Source organism: Columba livia, chromosome 13 (assembly GCF_036013475.1).
Source record: "Columba livia isolate bColLiv1 breed racing homer chromosome 13, bColLiv1.pat.W.v2, whole genome shotgun sequence".
NCBI classification, from domain to species: Eukaryota; Metazoa; Chordata; class Aves; order Columbiformes; family Columbidae; genus Columba; species Columba livia.
Window position 1 is genome coordinate 612354 of NC_088614.1, and position 12321 is coordinate 624674.

The window sequence follows — 12321 nt, forward strand, 5'->3', positions numbered from 1 at the left end:
TAAAGAAAGAAATACAGTTTTTTTACTCACCCTTTTTTATGTTTGTTTTCTGCATTCTCCAAGAAACTCACCTCTAGCACCCCAAACTGCAAGAACTAGGTTACCTAATCAGAAATAATTCCATGGCTCCAAACTGGAGCCACCACAGTAGACTCTACGAGCATCATTCTGTGGCAGAGGTCACAGTGAAACTGTGAATACAGTGGAACTGCAGAATACAAACTTCCTGGCTTTGAAAGAAAAAAGACAACTGCCACAAACAGATTTTCCAAGGAGAATATGCCAGCAAATGAGTAAGTGAAAACAAAGCCTTCCAAAATGGACAGGGGCGACTAGTGCAGTCCCATCTGGCACAAAGATAAAGCCTGGCCTGGACTTTCACCTGCCTTTGTATCATCAATGCGGTAAAGTAATAATGATGATGAAAAAACAAACATGGTTTTACATATACCAGGTTCCAAGACAGTCATACCACTCAGAAATGAGATTTTATGCTAACTAAAGGTAGGTTTATGAAAATATCAGCTCAGTGCTCATCAATATTCAAAACAAACGGACTCCTGGAAATTATTAGATGAACAGAAAACAAAATCACTATGCCACTACATCAATCCACAGCACACTCATCCTAGACGCTATGTGCAGTTCTCATCCTCTCATCTTAACAATAAAGAATAAAGGAAAAAAAGTACATGAGAAAGAACAAACTGAGCAGCTTCCAGGCAAACCACAATTATGTGGATTAGAAATCTTGAGCCTGAACTTGTGAGTGAAGGATAGCACAGAAGTTTTCAAGCTGGCCGGTGCAATGCAGCCGGGTGGTGAACGCTCACTCGCTGCCTGTGCTGCTGCAAGAGGCACCAAGCACAACCAGAGCTGGTGGGTTACACAGGCCCGCAGCACAATCCCCCTCACCTTCATCACCCCTGGTTTGTGCACACACAAAACAGGTAAGTGCATGAACAATTCCATTTATTCACATATATTAGTGTCAGAAATTGGCTAAACCCAAGGCCCGTCGGTAATTTTGAATTGTTCTTGCAACAAGATACTTCCAAGATACTTTTGATACTCTTACATTTAGCTGGTTTACTCTCTTACAAAGGCCTGAGTAACAGGTATCTGAGCATAGGAAACATAACTCTCACTACAATAAAGTAATTCAAGATCAGAATAGTAATATATATCCAGCAAAAGACCAAAGACATCATCCCAATTTCCTTAGTAAGGGGCAGGATTACGAGGACTGTGCTTCTCTACCAGATCACTGTTGCTCAGAGCCGGGTATTCTCTCCAGCACTCACTTCAGCAGCACTGTTCCCAACTGGCTTTTTGTCAACATTGAAATAATGAAAAATGATGTTTTTAAGTATGTTATTTCTGGCTGATTTTTACGGAGTATCAAACAGTAAAGAAGAAACCAGGAGCCTTTTTTCTTTTAACTATCCACACCTTTATATGCATCTATCTGGAAAATAAAGAAAATTAACTCTCTTATCATTGACGTTCATTTAAAATCTAATCTTTCAGGGCAATTCTTCAGAAGATGAGCTAGTGGAGCATTTTCAAGAAGCGATACATTTAAATATCACAAGTAGATGGGAAATTCACTCACACTTTGTCAAAGCTATTTAAAGAAACATTTTTGAGACAGAAGGAACAAAAAAGGTAAATTTGAGCATAAATTTATTATCTTAATGTGTAGCTTTAAGTCAGTAAAATAATCCAAGATTAATACCTGCAAATAACACTGACCACCAATAAATAAGCTCTGATTTGGGGTGTGCTCATATCTGTAGCCTAAACAGAAACCCATGGCAGATGAGACCTGCATGGAACTGATTTACCCAGCCTTCCACCTTAACATAATGTTTAAAGTAGGATAATATCTAATTTAAGCTCCTTACAACTGTGAAACGCTCGTCTCTGTCTCCCAAAATATTGTGAAAGGAGAAAATTAATCCAATTTCAAACAGTCATTACATTATTTCACAACCATAAGTTCAACTTCAAAGACAAATACTCCTCACGCTATACAAAGCCAGGCTGTAGTGCAAATTGCAAATATCTATTTCCATACAGAAAGTACCTCAGGAGCTAAAAAAAGTCGAGTTTAGTCTGGGAAATAATTTAATCGCCTGCCCTCATCAGCACTGCGGACAGAGCCGAATGCTGAGCGAGGTGAAGAACCAGCAGCTCCTGAGCCAGCGGCCACCGGGCTGGGGGCACCCGGGACCCCAAGAGAGCCCGGCCCTGCCCAACAGGAACAGAACCCCAGAGTGTCAGGGGTTGAAGGGCCCTGGAAAGCTCATGCAGTGCAATCCCCCCATGGAGCAGGAACACCCAGATGAGGTTACACAGGAAGGTGTCCAGGCGGGTTGGAATGTCTGCACAGAAGGAGACTCCACAACCCCCTGGGCAGCCTGGGCCAGGCTCTGCCACCCTCACCCCAACAAGTTGCTTCTCACCTTTCAGTGGAACCTCCTGTGTTCCAGTTTGCACCCATTGCCCCTTGTCCTGTCACTGGTTGTCACCAGAAGAGCCTGGCTCCATCCTCCTGACACTCCCCCTTTCCATATTGATCCCCATGAAGGAGGTCATTAAAGTGTCCGCTTCGGTGTCACCGTCCCCGCCCGCCCGGGACGCAGCTCAGCAACCGCCCCCACAGGACACGGGGCCCCGGGCGCTCCCGCCCTCCCGAGCGGCGCCGCTCCCCGCTCCCTCACCGCCTCGCAGCACGAACAGGTCCGTCTGCTTGTCCGAGTTGAAGTCCCCGAAGGCCGCCAGGGTCCCGTAGGCCTCGCTGCCGAAGAGCTGCGCCGTGACGTTCTGCAGGGCCGCGCCGGGCGCCGCCAGCGCCAGCAGCAGCGCCAGCCCGAGCCCGCCGGGCCCCATCCCGCTGCGTGCGGCCCGGGCCCCGCGTCACTTACGGCAGCGCAGGGTGTGCCCGCCACAGGGCCGGCCCGCTTCCGGGACTGACCCGGCGGCTTTGCGACAGCGGCGTGACGGCCCGAGCGAGTGTCTTTACGGCTGGCGCGGGCAACAGGCGAGGTCGCCGCGCGGCCGCTGGCGGTGGGCGAGAGCGGCCCGGGAGCGGCACGGCGAGCGGCGGCAGCGGCGGGGCCTCAGCGGGATGGCGGCGGCGGCAGCAGCGGCCTCTGCGGCCGCCCATTTGGCCGATGTGAGCTGGAAGATGCTGGAGCTGCGGGCTCGCTCTAAACGTTCAGGTCTGAGCTCTTGGCTCCTCTGCTCGCAGCGCCTCTCCCCTGCTCACTAACGGCCCCGGTCACGCTCGCTCCCCGGCCCTTTGCCCCCGCCCGCCCCGAGCTCTGCCCGACCTGTGTCTGCTCTGCCCTCCCCTCAGCTCGCCCGTCTCCCCGGCCCTGCCCGCCCGCTCCCGCTGCCCAGAGGCTGCTCCACGGTCCCGGGCTCTGCCCGCTCCCCGGGCCCGGCGGGCGCAGCCGGGAATCCCTCAGGGCAGCCGGAATCCCCTCGGGGGCAATGGGATCCCCTCAGGGCAGTGAGATCCTGTCAGGGCCGCTGTGATCCCCTCAGGGCAACGGGGTCCCCTCAGGACAGTGTGATCCTGTCAGGGCCGCTCTGATCCCCTCAGGGCAATGGGGTCCCTTCAGGGCAGTGAGATCCTGTCAGGGCCGCTGTGATCTCCTCAAGGCAATGGGGTCCCCTCAGGGCGGTGGGGTCCCCTCAGAGCAGTGAGATCCCCTCAGGGCGGTGGGGTCCCCTCAGAGCAGTGAGATCCTGTCACGGCCGCTGTGATCTCCTCAGGGCAGCGGGGTCCCCTCAGAGCAGTGAGATCCCCTCAGAGCAGTGAGATCCCCTCAGGGCGGTGGGGTCCCCTCAGAGCAGTGAGATCCTGTCACGGCCGCTGTGATCTCCTCAGGGCAGCGGGGTCCCCTCAGAGCAGTGAGATCCCCTCAGAGCAGTGAGATCCCCTCAGGGCGGTGGGGTCCCCTCAGGGCAGTGAGCTCCACTCAGGGCAGTGAGATCCCCTCAGGGCGGTGGGGTCCCCTCAGGGCAGTGAGATCCCCTCAGAGCAGTGAGATCCCCTCAGGGCGGTGGGGTCCCCTCAGGGCAGTGAGCTCCACTCGGGGCAGTGAGATCCCCCTCAGGGCCACGGGCCGGCTGGTCACAGTACTGCTGGTGCGGGCTCTCCCGCGGTGGTGTCCCTGGCCGGGTATCCTGGCCCATGTCCCTGGCCCGGTGTCCCTGGCGGGCGAGGGGACTGACAGGTGTCACTTGGCAGCGTGGCTGTAAGAGGAGCTGCTCAGGGCCCTGCTGCTGCCTGCGGTTTATAGAGCTGTCGGACAGATGAATTTTAAAATCGCAGGCGCTTACACGAAAGTACTAGCTTTTGCCAGGTTTGCCTTAGATAAAGTTTGTTGTTTTGTTTTTTTAATATGAGAATTTCTTGTTCTGAACTTGGGTTGCTACATTCTGGCCTCAATGCAAGGATGATGTTTACCAAGTGGGCTTGCATTTCCAGAGTTCAAAAACTACATATTTCTTTTTTTTAAATAAAATACAGTCTTAGTATGGCTTTAATTGTTAATGTTCTAAAGAAACAGTTTTCCAAATGATCCGTGTGGTGTTTATTTATATATGTGCTTGTAAAACTCAATCATTATTTCCTTATTTGCATATTTGATTAGTTGTATTGTGGTAGAGACCAATCACTCAATGTGAAAAGAAAATGGGACTTCATGAGGGCTCTCATAAACAAAATTGATTGATTAAAGACCGGTCTGATTCATATGGCTTTAAAAATTCTGCTTGTGTATAGTATTAATTTGCAAAATACCATCATTAAGATTGTCCAGTAAACGAGTTCTTACTTTGTGGCCAATTATGATGACATGGGACTGTTATCTGAAAACTGATTTACAAAAATAGCTATGGAGCTCTACAAAATAAAGTCTGGAACCTGCACGTTTGGAGTTAGTGAGTCCTTAGCCATGAGGCAGCATGTTGACTTTGGGCTTCCCATGTGGGCCCTGAGGCTGTCGGAGGCATTTGGCAGATGTTAAATGCTTTTAAATGCTTGAGCTTTTTGCTGCCTTCTACTTTTTTGTTAAATGTATAACAAAGTGTCTTCTGGGATAATGACAGGTTATTGTAGTTCACTTCCTTCTTTTCCTGTTCATAGGGATTTTGTCGTTTATATAGTAGCTGAAGAAATTCATTTACTGAAGAAATAAAGACGATTTTAATTTCAATGCTTTTCTGATATAAGAGATTAATTTAAAATCAATTTTTTATAGAGTCTTTCGGTTAACATTCCTATCTAAAAATGAAGATTATGTTCTTGTTTCTCAAATTTACTCCTGCATCTTTATAAGAGTGTTGAAATCTATATAACTTCAGAGGTTTTCTACTTCCTTTCTGGCACTGTCAGAAAGAGACGTGGTTGGTGTAATCACTGAAAGTGGCTGAACCTCCTCCTGCGGTTCTGAATTGCCTGATGTCTGTGCTCCAGACTCCCGGGTTACAAACAGTGCTCTTTGTTTTGATAATTTTTTAAAGTATGATGCTTGGGGTAAGATATAGTAAACATGAATATAGATTCATGTGCATGAAATGAGGGAGTGACTCCTGTTTAATAGCGGACAGCAAAGTACCATGTAAGACCCTGTCCTGTAGGAGGTAATCCATATCTTCAGGTTTATGTATATTGAATGATGAATTTCATTTTTGCCAGTAAAAACAAATTTCATTGAGAATTTTTCTTTTCTTCCTTGACAATTAACAGTCAGGAGCAGATTGCAAAGATACTCAGTAACTGGCCAGTCTGCAGCCCCTGAAATTTAGGTTACTTTAAAAAACATAAACTTCTTTAAACATTTGGAAGAAAATTGTTATCATAATTACAAACTATTATCTTATTTTACATTCCCAACTGAAAGCTGTTCTATTTTGAATAACTGAGATATTCCGTACCATAAGCAATGGTATATGATGACAAGAACCATCCTAGTGTTAATTCTGCATGGGATAAAAGCAGTACTATGCATAAGCAGAATTTTAGCTCCCCATGGTTACTATTACTTAACACTTCTATATGCACTAGTTAAGTCAGTATTTTTATTTGATCTTGAAATATATAAAATAGCTTTTATTTAGCACCTTTTGACGTTAGTGGCAAATTTCCTATTGAATAAAAAAGCTACAGTCTAGTGTCCAAAAATGGAGTTTGTTTAAAACATGTCATTTCACTCATATAAGTTTTATGGGAGTAAAAGGAAGATAAAACCAATTCTTAGGGTAGAAGAGGGAAACATAACACATAATGAAACTGTACTACCCTTTGTGCTGTGCACTCTGTCATGTTAATAACTCCACTAACATTGCTTTCACTTAATTTAATGCTGATTGCCTTTAACATTTACTAAACAGTTTTGAAAATTGCTGTAGCTTAGCCTGAGCCGTTTGTGATTAGCTGCACCAATTTGAAATGGCCAGTTTGGATGATGACAGAACCTCTGCGCATGCTTTTTTAAAATTTGGTAAGTGTGCAGTTCCGTGTTTTGTTTTTGTTTGTGGCTATTTAACTCGACAAAAAATAATTGTGTGTTTTGTGTTTTGTGCAGTGTCTTGTGCAAGCAGTTTTTTAGCACTGTACAGTGGAGCTTAAAAATTTGAGCTCTTTCAGTGAAAATTTCTGAAAATTAGAATCTGTTTAGGTTGAAATCTGCTGTTCGGATCTTCCTATTGTGTTTGTGTTTTGTATTCTTGTAAGTATCTCTAAGTGCAACAATCTCTGAACTCAAACTTCTCTTTTAAGATGATGGTCATGTGAAAGGTGCACTAAAAATGGTGTTCACATTTATCTCCTAAAAAAGCCCAACATGAGTGTTTTAGAGAAAAGAGGTAAAATTTCCAATAAGTCAGTGATTGTTCCAAATTGTGTTTTGGAAAGTAAGTGGAAGCAAGTTAATGCCCCTTGGCACAGCTTCTCTTTAGGGGCAACAGAAGCTAGAATATGTGAAGTTGTGAAAACCAGTCCTGGTTTAGCTCGTTATATTTGAAAAGAGTTGAACTGGAACAAATGTGTCTGTATGTGAAGGCAGCTGGTCTGGAGAAACCGTACAGGACTGTGGTTTGGTGTGTGAACCCGTGAGCAGAGCGAGTGCCGGGGGAGGTGGCCAGGCCACCGCTGTCACTGAGCACCCTGCCCTGCCCTGGCATTGCTGCTCTGCCTCTTCTCATGTCAAAGGACACGTCAAGTGTTGACATTGTAATAAAAAAAATACTTTTTCCTAATTATAATATTCTATTGATATTTGCTTTTTCTGTTGATATGATGCAAACCAAACGTTTTTAGTAGTTTTAAGAGCTATTGTTTTGAGTTCTCAGAAATGGCAAAGGTTGCCTTGAATATGCTGAATGCTTTCCTGCCTTACTTGTAGCATTTACAAGGTTTGTGTGGGAGACTTCAGTTAAGTGAAGCCCCTGTGTACTGGCATAACCATCAATGCTTTATTTCTGGTGTTTAGTAACTTTGGTGTGGTGTTAGTTACTGTGAATCTTGAAATCAGTAACTTCTATTGAGTATAATGTGCTGCAGAGAGAAATCACTTCAGATGATTAGGAAACAGAAAGGACAAAATAAATTGGTACCATTTTTTTCTTTCTCCATGAATTTCTAATTGAATTATGTGCACAGCCTAACACTTGATTTTTCGTGATAAATGACGGTTGAAAAGTTTTGTCACTTTAAAATTATTTAAATGGAGCTATTACAAGATTTTACTAATTTTTACCTGTGTTGTTATCGTCACTCAACCTAGGTAAGCCTTTCTACCTCGTGTTTACTCCTACTGTTTATTCAGATAGAGGAATACCGTAGCACCTCTCCTTCCTTCCCAGCCGCTCTCCTGGGGTTTCCTTGCTGTGTTTTCATTGAATTGTAGAACAGTTCGGTTTGGAAGGGGTGTTAGGAGGTCATCTACCCCCACCTCTTGCTCAGAGCAGGGGCACCTGTGAGGTTGTATTTTCCTCCTGGATGTAGTGATTAAAAAAACCCCTTAAGTTCATGGAATCAGAGTTCGGATATTTACATATGTGAGAAGTGAGTTTTCCTTCCAGGAGAGGTGCTTCTGAAAACTATTTTCTGATATCGCGTTGCTCAACTACATGGGTTTGGACTTAGAAGCAGATATGTTTCATGGCAGACAGCTTTTAGAATAAACTGTATTGTATTCACCAGTGTTCCTCTTCAGTTCTGTATTAAGTCTGAGCTCAGGAGAGATTGCGGGAGAAGTCTCAAGGGAAAGGAAGTGTGATATTGGGAGGATATGATTTGTTTGTGTGATATAGTTTCTTAAACTTTGCTGTGTGAAGAAATAAAATCCTCTTGGATCTCAATGGCTTCTGTAATGTGAAGATGTGTTGCCCATATTAATGTTGGGTGATGAAAATCACTGTGGTCTGAGATCCAGAACTTGTTCTTGTCTCAAGTATTAGTTTCCACCCAGAACTAGTGTTGCATTAGAGCACTGTGGTCAGTTTTTGTCCTCATCCCGTTTAGAAAGAAATCTGGTATTCTCAGCTGTTTTTTTTTCTTTTTTTTCCTGGTCTGTGCTGATTTAATTTTGCAAGTAAACGTATTTTCTTTTGTTCTTCTGACACATGAAGGAAATAAAATTCTTGCTATGTTGTTTCTATTTGTTTGTGATTAAACTTGGAGGGAGTGGTTCTTGTTTGTTGTGTGGTTCGTTTTTGGTTTTTGTTTTTTGGTGGGTCTTTTTAGATTCTGTACTTTGAAAAATCTGAATACTGAATCTTTGTTGAAATATGCAAATCTTTATCCATAGACTAGGCCCAGAATTGCATTCTGATGCCTATTTTTCTGTAATAACTGCACTTACTGGCATCTTGAAGTATGTGTGGTGTTCAAAGCCTCCATATATAAGAATTTGGGAGCAGGGTTTCAAAATGTTGGCCATAGCTTTTAAATCTAAATATCTAGGCAGTTTATAGCTCTTCCCTGAAGAGTAATTGATGCTAATCTCAAATATAACTGGAATAAAATGGAAGTGGATGGGAAAGTACCTTAACATCAGGATGACATAATGTTCTCACCCTTCAGAGGCTGTATGTACACAGGTACTGACACTGCTCATAGCTGTCCACAGAGAGCTCCTTTTCTTCCGTTCTGTGTTCTGCTTAGAAGAAAGAATTAAATTGTAAATTTGTCCTGTAATTGTTGTACATTCGAGTTTCATCTGCTGGATGTTTTCTTACAGTTTTCATGTCTTAACTAAGTCAGAAATATCTTGGCTGTTTATTACTTTAATTCTACACTAGTAATTGGTGTTCTGTTATCAGTTATTGGGCTGTTTCAGATTTCTTCCCGTTCTCTAACATTTTGAAAGGAAATGACTGTCCTTTCTAGTAATTCTTCAACTTGAAGAATAGTGAAATCGTATTACTCTGGAACCTGTAAGTGGTAGGAGATGAAAGGAGATTAGTTTTTGATTCAAAATATGTATATAGTGTATTTAGTCAGTACAAGACAAACAGGGATTTAATTGGACTTGGGATAAGGATTTTGAGTGTTCTCTTTTAAGACATTGAATATATTAATGCAGGAAGCAACACTTTGATTTCCTGGTTGTTTTTTTTTTTAAAGTATTTTTTGAAGTAGTTACTGGCTTGCACTCGTTCAATTCTGACACAAGGAAACAAGGGCCATATTTCATTCTTTGTGGAAGAAAATCTGAACTACCATATATCCTATTTAAATTTTGTTAGGGTTGTTACATTGGCATACAGCCAATGGAATATTAAACCAACTAAATATATTTTTTTTTTAGTCCTTCCTAGCACATCTGCTTATTTACCTAAAATAAAACTCACGCTGTGTGGTTACAATGAAATGAGATATTTATGAAAAATAGTATTTGAAATTAATGTCCTCATTCTGTTTGTTCTGAATTCTACTGTACAAATGAGAACTCAAGGGTACTATTTACTTGTGTCATTCTTTTATGTTTAAGTGTTGCAGCATCTTGCTGCTGTATTTTTTTTCAGCTTTAAAACGTATTTTAATATGTAATTGAAAATTGCTCTCTATGGCAGGTTTTTGCCTTGCTGAAATGAACTGTTAAATGGATTTTGGAGAAGAGAATAGATGGGCTTTTTTTAGCTGTCCTCAAAATAGCTTCCCCTGGGTTCTGGGCTGGTTGCAGAGCCCATGGAAGGAGCAGCTTCGCACTTGTCCTGTTCGCCACCTTTTGATTCGCTTGTGATACCAGTGAAACGTAATTTACCACAGGAGTTGTCCAGCGGAATGCAAAACATTAACTACCATATATAGATGCTAAGGAAGAATTAAAAGAGGAGTATGTGGAAAACTTTGATTTTGAGTGTTCCTTTAAGCAAGTTCTCCTACTTGGAGAATGAGAACTTCTAAGAAATACTTTCAAGGAATAAAACTCTACTTTTTGTCAATTTTCTTGAACTTTGCATTCGTTTCACCTTTTTGTTTCATCAGCAGTCTACTCTGGTGGTTTCAATTTATTTCTGCTGGTAAAGTTTTGAACTTCTAAAATAGTATCATTTGTAGATGGTGGTGGTGCTTTGACGTTTTCATGTTCGTTATTCTGTTCAGTGTTCTCTCTGCACAAAGTTGAAATATTTAAATGCTCTGAAATAGAAGAATATACTTTTTGTTCATGATCACTTTATTTTGTTTCTCTGTTGGCCGCAGAAGGTCACAGATTGACTGGTAAGTATGTAAATTAGAGCAGTTTTCTTTTAGAAATCTTGAGTTGTGTAAGTGCGTGTGCCTGTGGATCCTCAGCTCTTTTCCATGGTGCAGTACTGGGGTTAACAGTCCGCAGGCAATGGACATTCTGAACCTTGTTCACACACAAGGAGCTGTGGACTATGTATGGCTTATACAATTAATGAATCTAAAAGTAAGGATCTTTATTTTGCCTTTGAAAATCTAGTAAGTAAATATTTCTCATTGATTTGCTACTTTTTATGCAATAAGTGAAGACTTACTGAAGACTTTTTTTCCTGAACATATTCTGTCCTTTCACTGAATCACCTTATAAAGTTACCATTACTGCAGGTCACTGTATTTGGTGGTTTTGCAAGATAACAGGATTAATCATAACAACATAAATTACGAATCTTCTAACAGGCAGGAATTCCTAGGCAAAAAGAAGTAGAAAAATAAAATTGGCTAGAAAAATTGATTTAAATTGGGTTCAGAATGTTGTATTTTAAACAGAAGACTCAAAAGATTCAAAAGGTGTGATGTGTTTCCTTTTCTATTACAGAGCAACTTTATTTCTTTTAGCTTTGTTTTTTTTCTTTTTTAGGCAACCGAAATGAATCGGGTTCTCTGTGCTTCCCACTCAGGCCCTTTCCCCACATACACGTGTTTAAACTCTGGGCGTATGTGAGCAAAAGCTTCCCCTTTTTTGGATTCAAGAAGGAGTCACCTAGGCTTATTGTGGGGTGGGGGAAAACAAGGTCAGGATGGGTAAAACCTTCCTGGTGTTGTACATACATGTTCAGCATTTTAGAAGACAGGTAGGGAAGTAATGGTAAATTTGGGCTACTTTTGTCCCTCTTCCTTCTATTTTTCTACATCTCTTTAGGAATTCTGTCTGTAGCATACTTAATTGCCAAGAAAATGGTCCTAGAAAATTCTTAGCAATAGTAGAATTATGAAACTAATTCTGATCTTGATTTTGTTTTTCCTCTTCTTTTTTTTTTTAGGTTCAATTTATGAGCCACTTAAAAGTATTAATCTTCCAAAACCAGAGGGAGAAAGTCTGTGGGATAAATTAGATCATTACTATAGAATTGGTAAGTTAATAATTGTTCCTACCATGAGAGATTTTCAGTGTAACTTACCAAAATATTTACGGTAATGGTTATGACAGTAATTAGCTTTGTCTTAAAATAATATCTGCAGTCTTTAATAAGGATTTTATTCTCTGAAAAGTAAAGGGTTTTGTCATTACAATTCCTCATAAGATTCCTGTGATAATATAATGCATGTATTTGGATATTTCATACCTTGCTTGAAAAATCGTGACTTGTAAACAGTATTGGAAATTATCTGCATTTGTGAAACAGTAGAATAGATTCTGAGTTGCAGCTGATGGTCTTGGATGAGGAATGGTGAAGGTAATCTGCTGACAGTTTTTGATGCTTGAACTAACCCAGATATTAATTGGAATTGATATTTATGTGTTAAATATCATTGCTGTATTATTCCTCCTTGAGGATAGTTTCCCAAATTTCTGCTGGGAGTTTGAAAGGTGCAAAAACCGGAGGGCT

The 12321-nt window shown here is 42.1% G+C and overlaps 2 protein-coding genes across 11 annotated transcripts in view; one reads left to right on the forward strand and one right to left on the reverse strand.

The window, feature by feature from the left end:
• Nucleotides 1-2978, reverse strand: part of ITFG1 (integrin alpha FG-GAP repeat containing 1) — a 92156-nt gene extending 89178 nt beyond the window's left edge. Inside the window, exon 1 of one of the 3 annotated variants that reach the window (XM_013367794.3) lies at nucleotides 2727-2973. In XM_013367794.3, coding sequence (XP_013223248.2) covers nucleotides 2727-2895 — 169 coding nt within the window. In that variant the 5' untranslated portion in view covers nucleotides 2896-2973. Of the gene's footprint in view, nucleotides 1-2468; nucleotides 2635-2726 lie in introns of those variants that run through there. The other 2 variants (XM_065028580.1, XM_065028581.1) reach the window with 2 other exon arrangements.
• A 14-nt stretch (nucleotides 2979-2992) lies between these two features.
• PHKB (phosphorylase kinase regulatory subunit beta) overlaps nucleotides 2993-12321 on the forward strand; it is an 80665-nt gene continuing 71336 nt past the window's right edge. For 2 of the 8 annotated variants that reach the window (XM_065028572.1, XM_065028570.1), the window contains exons 1-2: nucleotides 2993-3227; nucleotides 11755-11844. In XM_065028572.1, coding sequence (XP_064884644.1) covers nucleotides 3134-3227; nucleotides 11755-11844 — 184 coding nt within the window. In that variant the 5' untranslated portion in view covers nucleotides 2993-3133. Of the gene's footprint in view, nucleotides 3228-6411; nucleotides 6522-10729; nucleotides 10748-11754; nucleotides 11845-12321 lie in introns of all 8 variants that reach the window. The other 6 variants (XM_065028574.1, XM_065028573.1, XM_065028575.1 and 3 more) reach the window with 6 other exon arrangements.